The 19,710-nt window shown below is 40.7% G+C and overlaps 2 protein-coding genes across 9 annotated transcripts; one reads left to right on the top strand and one right to left on the bottom strand.

Moving 5' to 3' along the window:
• Nucleotides 1-501: 501 nt before the first annotated feature.
• ampd1 (adenosine monophosphate deaminase 1 (isoform M)) lies at nt 502-12,334 on the bottom strand. Of its 5 annotated transcripts, none has more exons than XM_077570626.1 (15): nt 12,230-12,334; nt 10,254-10,419; nt 7,623-7,770; nt 6,864-7,029; nt 6,412-6,631; nt 4,959-5,088; nt 4,690-4,884; nt 4,063-4,194; nt 2,953-3,116; nt 2,723-2,849; nt 2,464-2,627; nt 2,268-2,388; nt 1,678-1,851; nt 1,494-1,604; nt 502-818 (listed from the first exon to the last, which is right to left on the bottom strand). In XM_077570626.1, exons 1-15 carry the CDS (start codon nt 12,249-12,251, stop codon nt 663-665), a joined length of 2,196 nt encoding a protein of 731 aa, XP_077426752.1. In that variant the 5' UTR covers nt 12,252-12,334; the 3' UTR covers nt 502-662. The 5 variants fall into 5 exon arrangements, with proteins under 5 accessions (XP_077426752.1, XP_077426762.1, XP_077426743.1 ...); XM_077570636.1 differs by lacking the exon at nt 12,230-12,334 and adding an exon at nt 10,801-10,825; XM_077570617.1 differs by lacking the exon at nt 12,230-12,334 and having other exon boundaries at nt 10,254-10,659.
• Nucleotides 12,335-16,820: 4,486 nt separating this feature from the next.
• rassf11 (Ras association domain family member 11) lies at nt 16,821-19,483 on the top strand. 4 transcript variants are annotated; one of them, XM_077578885.1, is made up of 4 exons: nt 16,821-16,849; nt 16,981-17,067; nt 17,728-17,840; nt 17,908-19,483. In XM_077578885.1, the coding sequence occupies exons 3-4, from the start codon at nt 17,738-17,740 to the stop codon at nt 19,173-19,175; spliced, it is 1,371 nt and encodes a 456-aa protein (XP_077435011.1). In that variant the 5' UTR covers nt 16,821-16,849; nt 16,981-17,067; nt 17,728-17,737; the 3' UTR covers nt 19,176-19,483. The 4 variants fall into 4 exon arrangements, with proteins under 4 accessions (XP_077435011.1, XP_077435003.1, XP_077435019.1 ...); XM_077578877.1 differs by having other exon boundaries at nt 16,832-17,067; XM_077578893.1 differs by lacking the exon at nt 16,981-17,067 and having other exon boundaries at nt 16,832-16,849.
• The last annotated feature ends 227 nt before the right edge of the window (nt 19,484-19,710 follow it).

Consider the following 19,710-nt stretch of genomic DNA (forward strand, 5'->3'; position numbering starts at 1 on the left):
ACAAAAACATAGATTTTTGAATCATTAAGTAGTTGCCATTATAAAACCAGTCTAAACAAGCATTTTGAAATCATTGTTATATAGCCGCATACTATTTACAGTACTTAATTCTTCAGGCTCAATTATACTTAATACACTTACATTCACTCATAGCAAGAGAGGGTAATATTGTGATTGGGAGGAAACATGGTATCCTGAGAAAAAAAACATGCAAGCACGGGGAGAACAAGTGGCAAATGAAATGTGTAAACAACTATTAAAATTAAATGACATAGTTTCAATGCATGATTTGTCGCCAAGTGTATGGCAAAATGACTGAAATGATTTATCATTACAAAAGATAAACATGACTGATTCTCAGGTCATACTGAAAATGTATTTGTCAGTTTTGTAAAAATAAAGCAGGTGCTGAGTCACTACGTCAATACTGGACAAGATCCTATTGTAAAGCAAATAATGTCGCCATGTCATCCTGGAGTAAAGATCTCTATAAACATCACAGACCGGCATTTAATCTCTTTTTAATGTACTTATACCCATGATATTCCGGGGGGGGGGCAATGGACATGCTGTACATTACAGTGCTGGCAATTGTTCTGTGCTTCAGACAAAAACATTTGAGTGAAAACGAAAGCCTTTTTTCCCCAAGGCATTCATTTGTTTTAATCTGTCTTCAGACCCTCCTTGATTAGATCGAGCTCATAGCAGATGGTCTCATAGCGGTACGCCATACGGATCTGGGCCACGTTGGTCTTACGGATGTCGTTCCCCTCTGGACCCTCTTTCAGGTAGTTTTGACCCAAGAAGTTAATTTTCTCCTAAGCACAGACAGCAGAGCAGAAGTGATGTTAATTAATTGTCAACAAGTCCAATTAGTTGCCTCAAAATGTGGTTACTTTGTCTTAGAAAGACCCTTTGAACAATTGTATGTATCTACCTGCCCTACAGAAAGTGAAACTGTAAGCAAATGTGGAAGAGATATGGAGTCATTCCCAAATCACATGTCATCAAAATTCCACTACAATTTGGAATTTCATCAAAATGCTGAAATGTTAAGAAAATAACTCTAGAAGGCATATTCAGTGCAAAAAAAAAAAAAAGATTTATAAATACCACTTGAGGCTACAAAATGGTGGCATAGAACTAGTTTTGTCTAAATTGAACTCCTAAACTCACTTGAACATAGTTCATTGACACCCAAATGCCACTAGACGGCAGCAAAGAACTACTTTTAAATGCTTCTGTTGCGTTTTTCAGCTTGTTCATTCAGGGGTATCACTTCAACATACAGGCGTCCTGGCAAGCAAAATGCCACAAGATGGGGTCAAAGTCATGCTTGCATTAAAGTTTTTTACCATGACAAGCGCACAACAACAGCAAATAGGTGAATTTTGCAGCAAAATAACGGATATGTTCCCAAAAATGTCAACGAATAGGTGAATTTGCTAATATGCAGGGGTTAGTTTTTTTGATTTCGGTGATTGCTGTTCTACCTCATCAGACATTGCGCTCTGCAGCACACTGTTCCTTGAGATCTCGCACATATCGCACGTGCTCAACTTGAAAACCTGAGCTGCGATGGCATACTCCTCCATCAGAGGCTCCTGCAGGCAAGACAAATCAACCAGATGAGCTATCGGTCGGTCCACGTTTTGGTTCACTTGGAATATCAAAGACCTTGGTGTAATGGAACTGCATGGGGTCGTCGGTGGAGAGGGAGACCACCAGGCCTTTCTTTTGGAACTCCAGCAGGGGGTTCTTGGCGTACTCAAGGAACAGACTGTTGTTGCTCAGGGGGGACATGGCGATGGGGATCTGGGTCAGGTAGTACAGGTACTGCAGCACTGGACTCTGGTGGATGAGGAATTATGTTTAGAACAGTAGTCGTGCATGTTCTTTTATATATATATATACAGTATATATATATATATATATATATATATATATATATATATATATATTTGTGTGTGTGACATGACATTTTACTCTAAATTGTTGTAAATTTGACCAATTGTTGTCCGCTGAATAAACATCTGGAATAGTTTAATACAAATAGTGGATATGCTGCGTCATTCATTGGCAGTCATCCCAGATGTTAGCACATTGCTAGAGAATGCATTATATGTTTTGTGACGGCAAAAAAGCTTTGCAACGATTTGAATATGATCAGTTTTGTACGAATGAGCCTTTTTATACACCACCTCAGTGGAATTGAAATAAAGCAACCAAGATGTGATTGAAGTGAACACCGCATCCAGGCCACTAACCTTTTTTAGGTTGAGGCCGTGGGAGATGTTGTCAGCTGTCATGAAGGCAGCCAACAGATGAGTGATGGCGCCAGCTTCACCGCAATGAGGCCTGAACGTGAACGTGTTCATTCCCCGCTGTCTGAAACACAATCATACAAAAAATTAACTTGAGTTCAACTGAAATTAATAAATGACAGATCTGAGGCTTACTGACTTCCGCAGTTGGTTGAGCACTGTGATGTTAGCATACATGTAGTAGATGTAATAGGTGTAGGATGGGTTCTTAGCAATGTCCCACTCCTCTGGTTTGGGGCTCTTAGTGGAGAACATGTGACCACTGTGCTTGGACTCGTCATCCACACTATCGAAACCTGTCACCTACGCAACAGGATGCAATTGTCGATAGGGAAGGAGAATTTAACAAGACTGGCAGATTAGTTTTAAAACAGTCATTTGGACTTCTTCTCCCTCACATGCTTGAGGAAGATGCTGAGCTCGGGGTTGGACTTTGGGTCGATGGTGGCCTGGAACACAGGGAGGAAAACGTTCTCCAACATCTTGCCAAAATGGGGGACAAAGTCCCTGCCTCTGAAAATGTCACTGGAGGAGAAGACGGGCAAAACATTGAGATGAAAAAGAGGATTTACACAGGATCAAGAACTGCCGTGAAGCTGGGTTTGCTGGTGGCAAAGAAGACACTCACTAGATCCTGGGAATTTGAATCATCCACTTGAGGTAAGGGGAGTAGACCCTGTGCTTGACGAACCAGCTGGACAGCCTATTCCACTCGTTGGACGTGCAGCCGTAGATGGACAGACGAGGCTCAGCATACTGGTACTTGGCATCCTCCAGGTCGCTGGCTACTTCCTGTTTAAACAAACGTTGAGAAAATCAAGGAGAAGGGAATCTATAAGTCTAAAACATTTGGTAGAATTAAGTAAGCCGGAAAACACAAACACAGAGTATCACACAATTTCTTTTTATTTGTTTTGATTATTTAACCACCATCAATTTTAAGAAGAAGTCAATCCCAAAAAGTTATTTAGAATATATGTGCCCCCACTAATCTAAACACGTTATTCTGATTATTGATGAACTAATTTGCTCCCAAAGACGTATAAAAACGTTCTATTTTTAAATATTGCCATGGTTCCAAAAACATATTTATACTTTTTTTTTTATGGGTGGAGTTTATGCTAGATCATACATAAGGCTTTGATGAAACCTCTAACCTGAAGAGGTCGCTTAAAGCAATGGTAGTTACTACAAAAAAAAAGGTAGTATTAGAGATCAACCAGGGCCATGTTGCAAAAAAGCTATTTTCCCCAGAAACAGATATAAATATATTTTTGTTTTCCTGATGAAAGAAGAGACGCTAATCTTTCTTTTGGTAGGTTCCATGTTTTCATAGTAATAGAACACAATATTCTGTGGGCCTCGCAAAATCAGTCAGAATCCAGTAAAACAACCAGGAGTGAAGGGGGTTGCTTTAGTGAAAATGGCTGGGAGTGATTGAGTTAATAATGAATTTGTGGAATAAGAGTTAAGCAGCAAACTCCACCCATTTTTATCCATCTCTGGGGTGGCCATTTTGTCAGGGCTGTCAACTGAAAATGACATCACAGTTGCTCAGTTCAGATAACAACCAGTCATGGCTCATCTCTTTTCTGAAGCTGTGATTGGTTGTTCGATTTTTGCACACACTACGCACAGTCTTTTGCTATTAGGTGAAGTATAATTGCATGTACATTTTGTATATTACTATTATTATTATTATATTACATGTATAATACTCTTTAGGACAGCAGCTGACCTTAATGATGGTTGCAAAGTATTCTCCATTGATGTGATTCTCTGTCTTTAGGTAGAGGTCACGCAGCTCGCTGGCTCCCACAGGATTGTACTTGGCATTGAACTTGTCAAAACGCTGAAAGGTTTGTCTGCCCTTTAAAGAAGAAACAACAACATTGATCTTAGTATCTCTAAAAGGTTTGAAAATTGTACATGCCCAGACAGCAACACTCTCCCATTGTGAAACTCTTTGCCATGATCGATGGCTTCAATGGTGCAACGAAGCTAGCGGCTAATGCTAACGTGATGGGCAATCAGTTAGCTCATTTCTCAACTGATTTTCCTTAAGCTTACCTTTTTCAACATCAAAGTGTGTGCTATCCTTATAGAATATACATCCTTAATATTTTTGGTATTCATGCTCTCCAAGGAGATGCAACGCAGCAAAAATTTGCCCGTAACTAGCTTTAACGTCGCCGTAGGCATGGGTGTGTTAACTTTTATCTACCCATTGTTCATATCTATGACGGTAATGACACTCTGCTCGCAGAATGCATTATGTAGTGAAATACATTATAAGATATAAGGATGTTAATCCTTGTCACAAATGTGTTTGTCTTATGAGTGGTTTTATATTTGAATAACTTACCGCGTGCACGTCTAACGAGTCCACAGTGAGGTCATACGGATGCAGGTTGAGGGACTCAAAGAGCTCCTTCATGGTGACATCTTTGCCTTTAAGGTTGTGCACAACGCGGTCGGCGTCCACACGGTACGACTTCTTGATGAAGCGCAGGAGATGTTTCTGGTTCATGCAGGCAGCGGCGTGGATGTGGGTGTCCACCTGAGGAGGCCAACATTACATGTGTCACAAATCTGACCATAAATAAAAGCGAGCTCCGTCAAGTTGATGGCTACCTTCCTGCAGTTGTAGAAATCCCTGTGGGGGTTCTTCTTCAGCTCCTTCATCTCCTCCATCTCATTCAGCATCTCATGCACGTTGAACTTGGACATGAGGAACTTCAGACGACGGTGAGTGTAGGTCTTACTGAAAATTAAGAACACCATTCTCAGACATGAAGGAAAAAAGGGCACTTTAAATGACTCCCATTGAATACGATTTCAAATGTGCTTGGCTCATTCTGAACATAGCCACATTAGTCAAATGCACCCCAACTGTAAAGGTAAATAAATAAATAAGAATACGATTTCAAAGTGATTGGCTCATTCTGAACATAGCCACATTATTCAAATGCACCCCAACTGTAAAGATAAAAAAAATGAAAAAATAAATTAAAATTAAAATTAAAATTAAAATTAAAATTAAAATTAAAATTAAAATTAAAATTAAAATTAAAATTAAAAATTTAAAAATTTAAAAATTTAAAAATTTAAAAATTTAAAAATTTTAAAATTTTAAAAAATTTAAAAATTAAAATTATTATTTTTAAAAAATCAATAAGAATACGACTTCAAATGTGATTGGCTCATTCTGAACATAGCCACATTATTCAAATGCACCCCAACTGTAAAGGTAAATAAATAAATAAGAATACGATTTCAAAGTGATTGGCTCGTTCTGAAAATAGCCACATTATTCAAATGCACCCCAACTGTAAAGATAAAAAAAAAAAAAAAAAATTAAAATTAAAATCAAAAATTTAAATTTAAATTTAAATTTAAATTTTAAAATTTTAAAATAAAATTTTAATTTTTTAAAAAATCAATAAGAATACGACTTCAAATGTGATTGGCTCATTCTGAACATAGCCACATTATTCAAATGCACCACAATTGTAAAGATAAAAAAAATAAATTTAAATTTAAATTTAAATTCAAAAATCAAAATCAAAATAAAAATAAAATTTAAAAATTTAAAAATTTAAAAATTTAAAAATTTAAAAATTTAAAAATTTAAAAATTTTAAAAATAAAAAAAATATATATATATTTTTTAAAAATTTAAAATTTTAAAAATCAATAAGAATACGACTTCAAATGTGATTGGCTCATTCTGAACATAGCCACATTATTCAAATGCACCCCAACTGCAAAGATAAATAAATAAATAAGAATACGATTTCAAATGTGATTGGCTCATTCTGAAAATAGCCACATTATTCAAATGCACCCCAACTGTAAAGATAAATAAATAAATTGTAAGAAAAAAAAGTGTCTCTCTCCATACCTGAAGGTTGTGGATTTGTTTTTGTTTTTAATAAACTGGTCAAATGTACTCGAAACTGTCCTTGTAAAATCTACTTAAGAGTTTCTGAGTGAAAAAAACTGTACTGTAAGTTTTTTTTTTTTTTAAGTACCATAAATATTACTCCTTTTTTTTCCCAGTGCACACCCCTGGAGAAAGGACTCACGTGGGACCCTGTGCAATGAGAGCAATGAGGAAGTTCATGTCGTCGATGAAGGTGGTGTAGTCGGCACATGGCAGGTCTCTGGGCTGATGTTTGTCTGCAGCTTCGGCGTCATTGTATACGTAGATGACGCCATCCTTCATACGAGCTACACAACCCAGATTCTCGGGCAGGCTCGCAATATCAAATGGGTCTTCGTCATTCTTCGGTGGAGGTGTGAAGACTGGATAAACAAACAATGTGTGGAAATGTTCAGTAATGTAGCACATGCAGATTTTAGAAGCACTGATTCCCTGCAGACAGAAAGATCCAGAAAGGTTAGCAGTATAACTCGGAAGGGCCTTTCAGTGTGGAGTGTGTCGAACTACTATTAATTTTGACATCCTAGCAAAATTATTCAAATTGATTGTTTCAGCAGAGGTTGAGAATTAACAAGGTATAAACATTGTCCTCACCGGGCTGCACCTGGTCCTCCATCTTGAAGGTCTCGCCCTCGATGTCACAAAGGTACTGCGAGGCCGTCTGTGGGAAGCGCTGGCAGGCAAGCCTCATGTACTTCTCTCTGATGCTCAATGCGCGGTACAGACCTTTGCAGGACAGCTCAAAGTCGTCCATTGTAACCTCAATAGAAAAAAGAAACAGATCACCGATTTTTTAAGGCAGTATTTCTCAAACTTTACGGAACTGAAGAGTATCAGGACAGGAGGTTGCAAGGCTTACAAACAAATCTACAAAAAGCATACACTGCTTGATAGAGACAACAAAGCTTTTTGACGACAACAAAATATAAACTATTGAATCATTTGTGATTTTGACCAATGTATGGACGTCACGTCACACAGAACAAAAACAAAATGTATGTTTAAAACGGAATCAAGTCATCCTGAGGTTCTCCTGATAGAACGAAATGTAAAACTTGCACCCGTGAAACTTAACCTCAGCACGCTCTCATGTGAGCGCCATTCACGGACCTCTGCAAGTGCATTGTGGGAAGCTGGACATTTATAGTCACTGCAATTTAATATAGTTAACCGCACCGAGGTCTAAAACCTTTACTTAAATGCTGTGCATGCCATATAGTTTAATAAGAGTGTGTGTTTTCATTATGATTGTATTTTTCATCTTTTTTTATTTTTATTTACATTCTCGTTAAATTGGAAGAAAGAATCCACAATTTTAACAGCACAGAAGATGAATAAATTGGAGTACAATACCCCAGAAGCGTAATCCCCGATGATGGCCACTCTTTGGAAGTGCGGCACTTCCAGGTAGGTGGGTGTGTCCACTTCCACTGACACCACAGGGCCCGCACTTGTCTGGCCAGCAGCCCCTTGCAGGCCCATGGTGCGAAAGCGCTTCTTGCTGTGGATGGAGTGAATCAATTATAAGTTTCAGCTCACTTTTATAGCCAAGAATTAGCTGTCAAGAAAGGTAAGTTTTCATTACATACATTCTTACATTCATACACAAAACACTTTATCCCCAATGGTTTTTTTTTTTACATTTAACCCCATTTTTTGTGGATTTTTTTTTTTATTATATACTTTTTTTTTTTAAACATATATGAATCCTGTATATACATCAGTATAGACCAGGGGTGGCCAAGTTCGGTCCTCGAGAGCCACTATCCAGCCTGTTTTCCATTTCTTCCTCTTTCAGCGCAGCTGATTCTAATGATCAGCTCATCAGCAAGCTTTGCAGAAGCCTGACAACGATCCTGATCATGAATCAGGTGTGTTAGTGGAGAGAAACATGGAAAACAGGCTGGATAGTGGCTCTCGAGGACCGAACTTGGCACCCTTGGTATAGACCAGAGGTGGGCATCGAGGGCCGCAGTCCTGCAGGTTTTGCGTGTTGCCCTTCTCCAACACAGCTGATATATGATCAGCTCATCAGCAAGCTCTGCATAAGCCTGATAACGATCCTGTTGATTGGAATCAGCTTGTGTTGGAAGTGAGAAACCTACAAAACCTGCAGGACTCCGGCCCTCGAGGACCGAGATTGCCCACCTCTGGTATAGACAGTCCTTGTAGAATAGATGGCCCGTCTAAATTTATGGTGCCAAAGCATCCAAGTGCCTAAGTAAGACAGACCTAATTATCTGCACCATAAAATCGCATTTATCAAAATCTTTCCCTATAGACATTAGGGGGGCGGAGAGCAGCCACCTATGGCTCCATGCTTGATTCGTCTTGGACAGAACAATTAATTAATTCCCCTGGTAGGGTCACACATGGCAAACAGGTGCTAGGTGAGGGACCAGACAAAGCATGGCTCAGAAAACCCCTATGATGAATGACAATTTTGGATCGCGGTTTCCCTTGCCCGGACGCGGGTCACCGGGGCCCACCTCTGGAGCCAGTGTCTGGTGGCCGGCCCATACCCATGGGGCCCGGCCGGGCACAGCGTGAAAAGGCAACGTGGGACCCCCATCCCATGGGCTCACCACCTGTGGGAGGGGAAAAAGGGGTCAGGTGCGCAGTGAGTTGGGTGGCAGCCAAAGGCGGGGGCCTTGGCGGTCCGACCCCCGGCTACTGAAGCTAGCTCTGGGGACATGGAATGTCACCTCTCTGGCAGGGAAGGAGCCCGAGCTGGTGTGTGAAGCTGAGAAGTTCCGACTAGATATGGTCGGACTCGCCTCTACACACAGCTTGGGTTCTGGTACCAATCCTCTCGAGAGGGGCTGGACTCTCTTTCACTTTGGAGTTGCCCACGGTGAGAGGCGCAGAGCAGGTGTGGGCATACTTATTGCACCCCGGCTAGGCGCCTGTACGTTGGGGTTTACCCCGGTGAACGAGAGGGTAGCCTCCCTCCGCCTTCGGGTGGGGGGTACGGGTCCTGACTGTTGTTTGTGCTTACGCACCGAACAGCAGCTCAGAGTACCCACCTTTTCTGGCCTCAACATTGCATCTCTGCTTTTTCCAGATGATGTGGTGCTGTTGGCTTCTTCAAGCTGTGAGCTCCAACTTTCACTGGAGCGGTTCGCAGCCGACTGTGAAGCGGTTGGGATGAAAATCAGCACTTCCAAATCCGAGACCATGGTCCTCAGTCGGAAAAGGGTGGAGTGCTCTCTCCGGGTCGGGGATGAGATCCTGCCCCAAGTGGAGGAGTTCAAGTATCTTGGGGTCTTGTTCACGAGGTAAGTTGGAGCAGGAGATCGACAGGCGGATCGGTGCAGCGTCTGCAGGGATGTGGACTCTGTATCGGTCCGTGTGGTAAAGAAGGAGCTGAGCCGAAAGGTCGATCTATGTTCCTACCCTCACCTATGGTCACGAGCTGTGGGTCGTGACCGAAAGAACAAGATCCCGGATACAAGTGGCCGAAATAAGTTTCCTCCGCAGGGTGTCCGGGCTCTCCCTTAGAGATAGGGTGAGAAGCTCGGTCATCCGGGAAGGACTCAGTGTCAAGCCACTACTCCTCCGCGTTGAGAGGAACCAGTTGAGGTGGCTCGGGCATCTGGTTCGGATGCCTCCTGGACGCCTCCCTGGACAGGTGTTCCGAGCATGTCCCAACGGGCGGGAGCCAGGACACGCTGGAGAGACTATGTCTCTTGGCTGGCCTGGGAACGCTTTGGGATTCTGGAGTTGCTGGTTGAAGTGGCTGGGGACAAGGAAGTCTGGTCTTCCCTGCTAAAGCTGCTGTCCCTGCGACCCGACCCCGGATAAGCGGTAGATGATGGATGGATGGATTAATTGCTCTACCTTGTGGACAAATAGTTAAATCTTATAAATACATCATATTGTCAAAATTGATGGATACGATGTTGTTGCTCAAGTACTGTTACAAACCTGAATATGTTTCCAAACAATTTTAGCAACTACAACACCAGTGCTATACAAACTCACCGCTTTTCAAGATTATCGTCAACTTGCAAGTGGTGCGCCATTTCATGGTGGAGGATGGGACAGTCCTCAGGCACGTCGAAGACAGAGATCTCATCGCGGACGTCCTCGCCTTTGGTCTCAGATGCAAAGATCTGCTCGGCAAAGGCCCGCATCTTGTCGTCGGTCTCTGCGGGGCATGAATGTGAGTGATGGTGCTGAGCGTGTGGAAATGATGGACGTTCCACATACTGTACTGTCATGCAGCACTAGGACAAAAAGGGCAACTGCAATCCTGTCAAGCAAAGTTCTGAGGAGATGCTTATCAGATTGCATCAATACGAGGCGCATATGACATAAAAAAGTATAAACAGAAAGAAAAGAAGAAAGATAACATAAGGAAAGAAAGACGATGCACGGCACGAAAACCTCAGTCCAATCTCACAATGCCTGCAACTGATGAAGCGCTGACCTACATGCACTCATCTACAGGTCTACTCCAAAGACAACCATTCATTCCACTATACGGTCCATGTGGTCAAAAGGACCATGTCTCACCCTCTATACTTACTATGTTGACCTGATCATGATCGGCAAGATAGTAGCGCCACCCAGGGTAAAAAAAAGAGTGTTAGAAAGGGCATGAGTTGAAAGAGAAAAAAAAAAGATGCAGTGATGATCTTTTCATATTGAGATCCAGGAAAAGAGACTGTGCTGACACCACAAAATACAAAGAATGCATACAATGATTGCTGCCCACCAAAATCATAATTTTTGTTGTTGTTTTTCATGTACCGTACTGTTTATATGGAATTACACAAAAATAATACGTGTAATATTGTCACCAGAAAAAAGAATGTAGCCAATTCTATTCATTTCTTGTTGATCTACAATTGCAAAAGTAGCATGCAAAACCTTTGGAAATAGCTGTAAAAGCTGATCATGAAAAGTATTGTAAACCTTTGGATTGAAGAACTTGCTGAGCCTCCTTTTGGCAGCAATAACCTCAAAAAACAATCCCTGTAGTTGCAGATCAAAGCAGCATCTCAAATCAGGTTGAGTTACTTCTGTCCTCCGGGTTGTTGTCCAGTTGCATCACAAATGTTCTCTTAAGCCTAAATTGTCAGGTAGTCCTAAAAACATCTTGAGAATTCTTTTTTCTGCTGTCCAGGTTCTGAGGTAGCAAAACAGCCCCAAACCAGCATGCCTTAACTACATTTACAGTTGTAATAAAGTTTTGGTGTCTTGTGAATTTTTATGCACATACAGCATTCTGTGTTTCTTCGTTTTGTCCACACAAGAAGGTCAGCAATGCTGTGGAGCATCCGAGCGCTCTTTTGCAAACATGAAACCTGTAGCAAGGGTTTTTTGGTGTGTGTGTGTTTTTTTTAAAGCAGTGGCTTCTTCCATAATGTCATTCAATGACTACCAGGGAGGTCTTGAAATATTCTTAATTGTAGGTAATGAGAGATCTTTTGTGCAAGTGAATGTTTACATCAGGCAATGTCTCTTTATTATAGTGTATTCGAGGTGAATGGCTTAAATTGTAAAGATCACACAGGTTGTTTCCTAAATGTTAAGTAAAATGTCTGGTTCTGTGGTTAACTCTACGATATGCTTTATAACATTTCCAACATTTGCATAACAGGAGAGAGCTGTAGGCAAAGTGATAGAAGCCAACGACTTTATTTTTCGCACTCACTGGTAGTTTGCCGCATGATGTCACTTAATGCTTGACTCTCAACATTGCACACAATAAAGTGGCCTTCTAAAGTTAGAACTTGCAGTTTGTTATCTGACCTGTTGTTGATTATGCACAACACAGCAAAGGCGTGACCTCTGACATATGCATTCACAAGATTACAAGGTCTCACTTTTTAAAAAAAAAAAATTGCCGCCACCTCCACAGTCCGTACCGGACACTTAACAGCATTTAGCTATACATTTCTATTTATCATCGAAACTGTGCTGCCACACGTTGAAGCACATTTCCCACTCACCCGGCACTAGAACTTTCGGCATGGTGACTCGTTTCGTGCACGTCTCCCCGGGAATAAATCAAGAAGGGTGGTCGGCCACTAGACCGCTGCAGTGCTGGTGGAAGTGCGCAGTCCAGGTGGTGGGTCACGGCAATATGAAGCTCCCGGGGTCGCACATGTAATTGGAATCCGCTGAGCCCGAAAAGTGGCACCCATCTCCCCCCCTCCCCCAACACCACACGCACTAAGAGGAGAGCGCCTCTATTTTAAGTTGCGTGTCCAACGCACACACAGACACGCACGTACGTTACAAAGACACGCGTAAGAGCGCAAGCAAAAACTTCATCATACGCGTTGATGGGTCTCCATTGAGACAAACGGACAACAAAAGTCGACACAAAAGTCGACAAAACGGGCGCTAATGTATAACTTAACAAACAGGTAGACCTGCAGTATTTCATTGTAAAGCTGCACAGCGTCTAATTTTTTTTCTTAACCACGCCTAGGATAATAGTAGTTTGATTTGATGAAAAAGAATCCACCTTGTTTATTCTATACTCCTTTGCGTAAAGCTTTTAAAAGCTTTTAACCATGGAGAACCCAAGAACCCTTTTCTTCTTTGGAAAATTATGAATTATACATTAAATGACTGCTATAAATTCACTGAACACCAAAATATATGTATTTTCAATTTTAACCCTTGTTTTTTGAACTAGCTCAGAGTTGCTAATTTATCAAAATATATACATAAAACATACTCCTAGGCATTCTGCAACATGATATGAAATAGATTAACAAAAAAAACACAATTTTACCATCTGATGGTTTGCTGAGAAGTTGTTTTTGTTTGGATTGATTTCCAGCTCAACAAAACAGCATGTTGCCAGCCATCTTGTCACCACCACTCTGGCTCATGTAAGTGCAATATTCATCCACTAGATGGCCCCATGCAGGGGTCAGAAGTGGCACTCTGGACTTTTGAAGTTAAGTTTGTAAAAAAAAAAAAGGACTTTATTATTTGAGTAGCAGAATTTATAGGGGCCAAATTTGACCCCGTGGGTTCTCCAGGGTTTAATATTATTCTCTTGTATGGCTTTGGATTACTTGTCACTTAGAATCCCCAAATGAATAAGACATGAGGTCAGGGCAGGCACGGGACGTAGAACATTCCTGCACACTCGCCTGCATGTGAGAAGTTCAAAGGCAAACAAACAAAACACAAAATGAATGAAGGCATTACATTATTTTCCGTTTAAGTGTTTCTGGTCTGTGCTTTACATTGATTTTCTTTTCCATTTATGTGATGTCAACATCTTCATCATTAACAATAGATGTATTTGCATATTTGCTGTTCAAATACATGGGCGAGAAGGGAATATTCTAGAGCTCAAAAACTTGACGTGATAAGAGAAAAACTAGGATCAGTTTTGGATTCTGCACACAAAAACGAGTGAAAAACAGCTGTCAGACCTAAATGAACATGAAATTGTCATTCGTACAAAATGGCCAGAAGATGGCTAAAGAACCATCTGATAATTAATAAAAACATACACATGTATGTATGAGACCAAAGAGATAATGCGCTGTGAGGTACAGTAATTGGTATTAAATTCGTTTATATAAAGAAGAGAACCTTAAAATGAAATGATTGTGCCATGTTGAATTGCAGTTGTTTGGAGGCTGGATTTTTGATTAGGACCGGGTATAGTTAATCATTTGGTTACTGCCTGAACTGATTCTTAGGAAACCTGTTAGTTACGGTAGTATGTGTAGAAACTGCTGAAATTTGAAAATGGTCTCATTTATACAATGTTTATGTTGTGTGACACTTTACAGTTAAAGGGGTTGAGCAGTACATTAAACAACGCATACTTACCTGGCGTTGACACCAGCATGTTAAAAAAAAACTATTTGATTACTCAACTTAGTTTTATTTATATAGCACTTTCACAACAGCTGCAATAATCTGCTTTACAGAACCAATGACATTAGATAATTATCTAACTATAATTAGGCTATACATTTCTATCGTTTCTTTTTGGGATTGCCACAACAGATTTCTGATCAATTGAGTGATACAAAGAGGGGATTTCAAGGAAAATCTCCAATTGCAGCTTGTCCTGTGGCAGCGCTGGATATGAAACAGAGTTAAGAACGACCTGACAAAGTGGGACTAGTTACTTTGAAGGTGGAAAAAAAACTGTTGATTCTCATCCAAGATGTAGGCCTGTAGCTCGTTTGTCCCTTTTTTTTTTAAACTGCAACACAGGTGTAATGAATAAATAAGCAAGCTAACCACCAAAAATAAAGCAGTCAGCTTTAACTTGACAACGAGCAACATTTATGATGTTATGTGTGTTGCATTGTAGTCTTTGTGCTTTGAATTGTTAGAAGATTATCTTTGTCTTCCGCGTGTTCGTTGTTGTTCGGGTAGAGAGAATGTTGATTTTCTGAATACAGACTGGAGATCGGTGAACAGGTCCTTCGAAGGATTTATTTTACAGAATATTCCGGACACAAGCAAGTTTACAGACAAATGGCTGCAGTCCTCTCGCAAGTGTGTTGTTACAGCGGACTCACAGCATTCTTATACTATCTTGAAAAAGCAGTATCCCAAAACCACCCCCAAGCCCCCAGGAAACAGCCTTCAATACACATGACGACAGCCGGAAGTAGATAAGACTTTTTACACTTTTACAGCATATCATCCAATACACATTGACTTCAACCCCAGACTGGCCCATTGATGTGGAAACAGACGAGGTCCTTCAGACATGACGACACGAGCAGAAATTGCGACAGCACTTACAAAGACACATCCATAGATAAAAGTTCTACTGAGGATATAAGTAAATTAAAACAGTTATGACTAGATCTATGCAGAAGACCCTCTTCAGAATGTTTCAGTATGTCCTGCGTAGCACAAAACAGCCCATACTGGGCATTTATGGAACATGCCTCTGGTGCTGCATCCATCATGAGACATCGCAGCGTGAAGACAGCCAGCAAGACTTCTATTTTTAGGGAACGTGAGTTTAAATGTCAGAGCTCATTTTACGGTTGAACGACTTAGAGATGAAGTTATCACATCATTCAAATGAAAACTTCAGGAGTTCAAAACTTGGCTGTTGTTCTGTGCCATAAAAATTCTCATCCAACAACAACAAATTGCGGTAATGGTATATCCGATCTTAGTGGCTTCTCATGATACTGACGCCTGGAAGCGTGAAGGAGGTGGCACTCGGGGGGTCTTTTCTAGGCTTGCCTTGTGAGGTTGAACTGGAAGGACACTGCTTCAAAGGCAGATGGTGAGCAAATGAATGAATCAATCATCAGTTTCAGATTGAGATATGAATGGTTGGACACGGAACCAATGATGACACGGAGCTTCTGGACATGTGGGTTACATGGCAACATGGATCTGAAGTTGCCTCCTATCATGTTACCTTGCAACCACACCCCGCCCCCTTGAATATGCAACAGCTGCTCAGCCATTCAGTTTTGTTTTTTTAACTAGTGCTTATGAAACTTTTGACTCCAAGAACCACTTAACTCATTCACTGCCATTGACGCCTATAAACATCAAAAATTCATCTTAAGTATTTCTATTAGTTTAACATTTTTCCCCACTTTTGTTACCAAGAGTATTAAAACCTAGACATTTTTTTAATAATCTTTTTTTTTTTTGGGGGGGGGGTGGGGGTGGTTAATAAAAGAATGTTAAAAATTAGGGGCGTCAGGCGATTATTTTTTTTTTAATTGTAATTAATCGCATGACTTCAATAGTTAACTCACAATTAATCACAAATTTTAGATCTGTTCTAAATGTGCAATATTTTTTTCCTAGGTTTTCATACTCTTGTTAACAGAAGTGGAATATATATTTTTTAACTAAATAGAAATAGTTTAAATGAATTTTTGACATCTATAGCCGTCAATGGCAATGAATGAGTTAAGGGCTAAACCAAATACATACAGCATGGTCATAATGGTGATACTAGCTCTGACGCACATTAAAATAGTAGGCCTGGGTAATATTGTGTAGATCACTGTCACATTTTGCAGTTTTAACATGAATACTACCCCAGAAAAGCATAATGACAGCAATCAGTTAATTTTTTTGTCAAACTGGAACCTTATATATACACCGTTGGCTGCGCATTAACAGTTTTGGAATGTGATGAATACTTTTTTCTACTAATGTAAACTTTTCTAATTATGTTACTGTACTAAACAATGGTAAACGAGCTTTCAAGTACGTAGTGCCTTTGTACCTTCCGAAATCCATTCAACACGGTCTCCTCATTCACTTAGTGATGAAAGAGCATCAGAAGAACGCTCAACCACACGGGCAAATAAATGGACGGGAGAAGGACCCAAAAAAGGCATGGTCTTCGATGGAGCACGAATGTTTCAAAAGGACAAGAAGGATTGGTTTTGACGGTAAAAATAAATAGCAAATGTTATCAAATCAAAGAGGGAAGAAAAGTCAGTAAATGTGATGTGGGTGGGACCATAAGCTGCCTTTTAAATGCCTTTGGGAATTCTAATTACGCTTAATTGGTCTGTTTTTTCCTCCCCGGCAAAGCGCTAAGCCAGCCAGACAGTTCTTATCATCTTCACCACAAGGAGAACGAAACGGTAGGTCTCTTTCTTCAAATATGCTACGCTTGAAAATACAAGACCTTAAACATGGTCATGTGCTGGTTATCTTTTTCTTTACAATATACAATTCATTCATATTGCCAATTATTATTTGTATTTTTTTAAAGGGAAGGGCAGGTCTCAAGTCATCCATGAGATTTGTATTTGACCTGACCTTGTAACTGGAATCTGATGGTGTCATCCACAATTTGAAGGTGCCGTGTAGTTGTATGAGAAATATAATCCTAAACCTGCTCATTGGCACGACATGAAAGAAAGTGAAGTTGAACTGCACTCCAGTGTACTGTAGTTGATTCGCTCCAGGTTAATTTATTAGGCTAGATTAATTAACCCTGGAGAACCCACGGGGTCAAATTTGGCCCCTATAAATTTTGCTACTCAAATAACAAAGACCTTTTTTTTTTTTCCAGCAGTGATTTTGTCCCTGTGTTCTTGTTTCCATTGGCCAAAGTGTGTTTGGACATTCAAAATCCAGTTCTAAAATGCAACAAATAAAACAAAAAAATGATATTGTTCAATGTAGCTGTGTATTTGATTGATTATTTTCTTAAATTCTAAATTGTTTACTGACAGTTTTTGTTATTCTGATTTTTCGAAATTATACCCCTAAATCCCAAAAGGGTCAAATTTCACCCTAATCCTAAATTAGGGAATAAAGGGTTAAAATTGAAAAAAACATATATTTTGGAGTTCAGTGAACTTATAGCAGTCATTTAATGTATAATTCATAATTTTTCAAAGAAGAAAAGGGTTCTTGGGTTCTCCAGGGTTAAGATGATTGTTAAGTTAATATTCACAAAGTAACACCCTATTTGTTTTTGCTCTTCACTAAAAACAAATATTTTTCTTATCAGACTGTGTACGATGGAAATCAAAGTTTCTGTGGACAATCTGCCACGTTTGGTTTGTGGAGTTACAGATGACACAACATGCCAAGAGGTGGTCACAGTGTTGGCACAAGCCCTGGGTACGTGACTACATTTATTTTTATTACCCCATAATGTTGAAAACCAAAACTGGTCATTTTCATTTAGGCCAGCCGGGACGCTACATGCTACGCGAGACATTCAAAGACTTCGAGAGGTGCATGGCATCAGATGAGCGCCCTCTGGAGACGCTGAAGAAGTACGGGGAGCACGCCAAGGAGGTCCATCTCACATTGCTCCACAGTGGCCCTTCCGTTTACGACGAAATGAGCCGTGCCAAAGTGGGCCGACACCAGCCTTGTCCGCCGCTGCGGAGGAAAGAAACCGTCGCGAGAGGTTGGCGGCGCAGCGGGTCGCTAAATCTGCATCGCCAGAGCTTTCCGTTGTCTTGCTTGAGACGGGACACAGACCAGAACCACGAACACTTGAAAAGACCTAAAAGAAAGTCATTGACCCTCATGGAGGAGGCTTGGGAATGGCTGGAGAATTTGGGAAAAACACAGGTTTATAGTACATCATGTGATAACAAGGACAGCAGCAAGGAGAAGACTGGAAAAAATAAAAGAACTTTTCTGAGTGTCACACTTTCTTCTGCGAGAAAGAGTCCATGTGAGCAGAGCCAAGAACGAGGCCACAGAAATTCAAAGCCCGACTTGGATCAGACATCTTGCTGCATGGGAACTCAGCAGAAGGTTAAAGAACATAAAAACTCCAAGAAAACACGTGGGGGGAAGCTCGATAGCTTCTGCAATTCTAACTGTGAAGGCGAGATGAATCAGATAAGAGAAGCTATCATATGCCAGCTCAGTTATCTTCAAAAACTCCAGGTCCAGATAGGGTTTGTAGACCATGAGATTTTAGAGCTGGAGGAAAGCGAGCGGTCCAGAGAAGAGCGCAAGCTGATTGAAGAAGAGATGGAGCAGATTAGTTTCTGGGAAAATGAATTAAAGGCAGAAGAAGAGTTTGAGAGAGATTTGCAGAATCAGTTCCGTGACATGAAAGCAAAGGTTGTGGACTGCAAGGCCAAACTGGAGGACTACAAGACCGAAATGCAAAAACTGGACTTCTGTGGAGCTCAAAATGTTGACTCCAAAGATGCTGCTGACGACAATCCAACCAAGGACTCAAACGGGCAGCTACGTGAGACGGAACTAGATGTAAATAGTGACAGGAAGTGGCCGCCCAGAAATGTCTATCCCCCACCAACCACTTTATTTCCTCCGAGTCAGATAAAGGAGCGCCGGCCCACTGGACCAGCAGAGCTCAGGGAGTGGTGGGCATGCTGGTCTGCGGTCCAAAACTCAAAAGCAAACAAAAAGACGGCTGAGATTCACCGCTCAGAGCTCACCATTTATTTGGGCGGTACAAAAGTTTAATGAAGGGGCGGTGAAGTCAAAGTTGATGGGCACTTTGTTACTCTTGTGCGAGAAAGCATTGATGTTGTTCAGCAAGACCAACATTGTTGACATGTAGAATTTTTGTAATTATCACCTCAAAATGATAGCTTCTGTAATATAGTGACCCACCAGAGTCTAAACTTGTATTCTATTACATTATAGTGTACACAAGCTGGAAATATTTTTTTGTATTTAACAATGTTTTGTATACTAATAGTGTGTGTCTTTAGAGTGACTGTCCACCAATCAAGTGTGAAATTAAACTAAGTACATTTTTTTAAAGTCTTCCTATTTGTGAAAATGTGTCATTTCTCAGCAAACACTAACTGATAAACAGCCACAGTGTTACATGTGTTGGTGTTGAGCATCATTTTTCTGATCATAATCGGCCGGCGGTAGTATTTGTTTGCCAATGCCATGCTACCACTATATGCGGAAAAAAAAAAAAGGAGGCTACCCGGTTAAAAGGACAATCAAGGACCAACATTGGCCCGACTTTCACTTGCTGGCATGA

This window comes from Vanacampus margaritifer, chromosome 1 (assembly GCF_051991255.1).
Source record: "Vanacampus margaritifer isolate UIUO_Vmar chromosome 1, RoL_Vmar_1.0, whole genome shotgun sequence".
NCBI lineage: Eukaryota > Metazoa > Chordata > Actinopteri > Syngnathiformes > Syngnathidae > Vanacampus > Vanacampus margaritifer.

Bases quoted from the DNA above. Each gene is read 5' to 3' on its own strand.
- ampd1 (XM_077570617.1), bottom strand. From the start codon at position 10,492: ATGACAGTACAGTATGTGGAACGTCCATCATTTCCACACGCTCAGCAC. The intron at 4,195-4,689 runs GTAAGTTATTCA...TCTTCTTTAAAG, and splicing joins ACTCGTTAGACGTGCACGCG to GGCAGACAAACCTTTCAGCG. The intron at 1,852-2,267 runs GTTAGTGGCCTG...CTCATCCACCAG, and splicing joins ACGGCCTCAACCTAAAAAAG to AGTCCAGTGCTGCAGTACCT.
- rassf11 (XM_077578870.1), top strand. From the start codon at position 17,793: ATGACACAACATGCCAAGAGGTGGTCACAGTGTTGGCACAAGCCCTGG.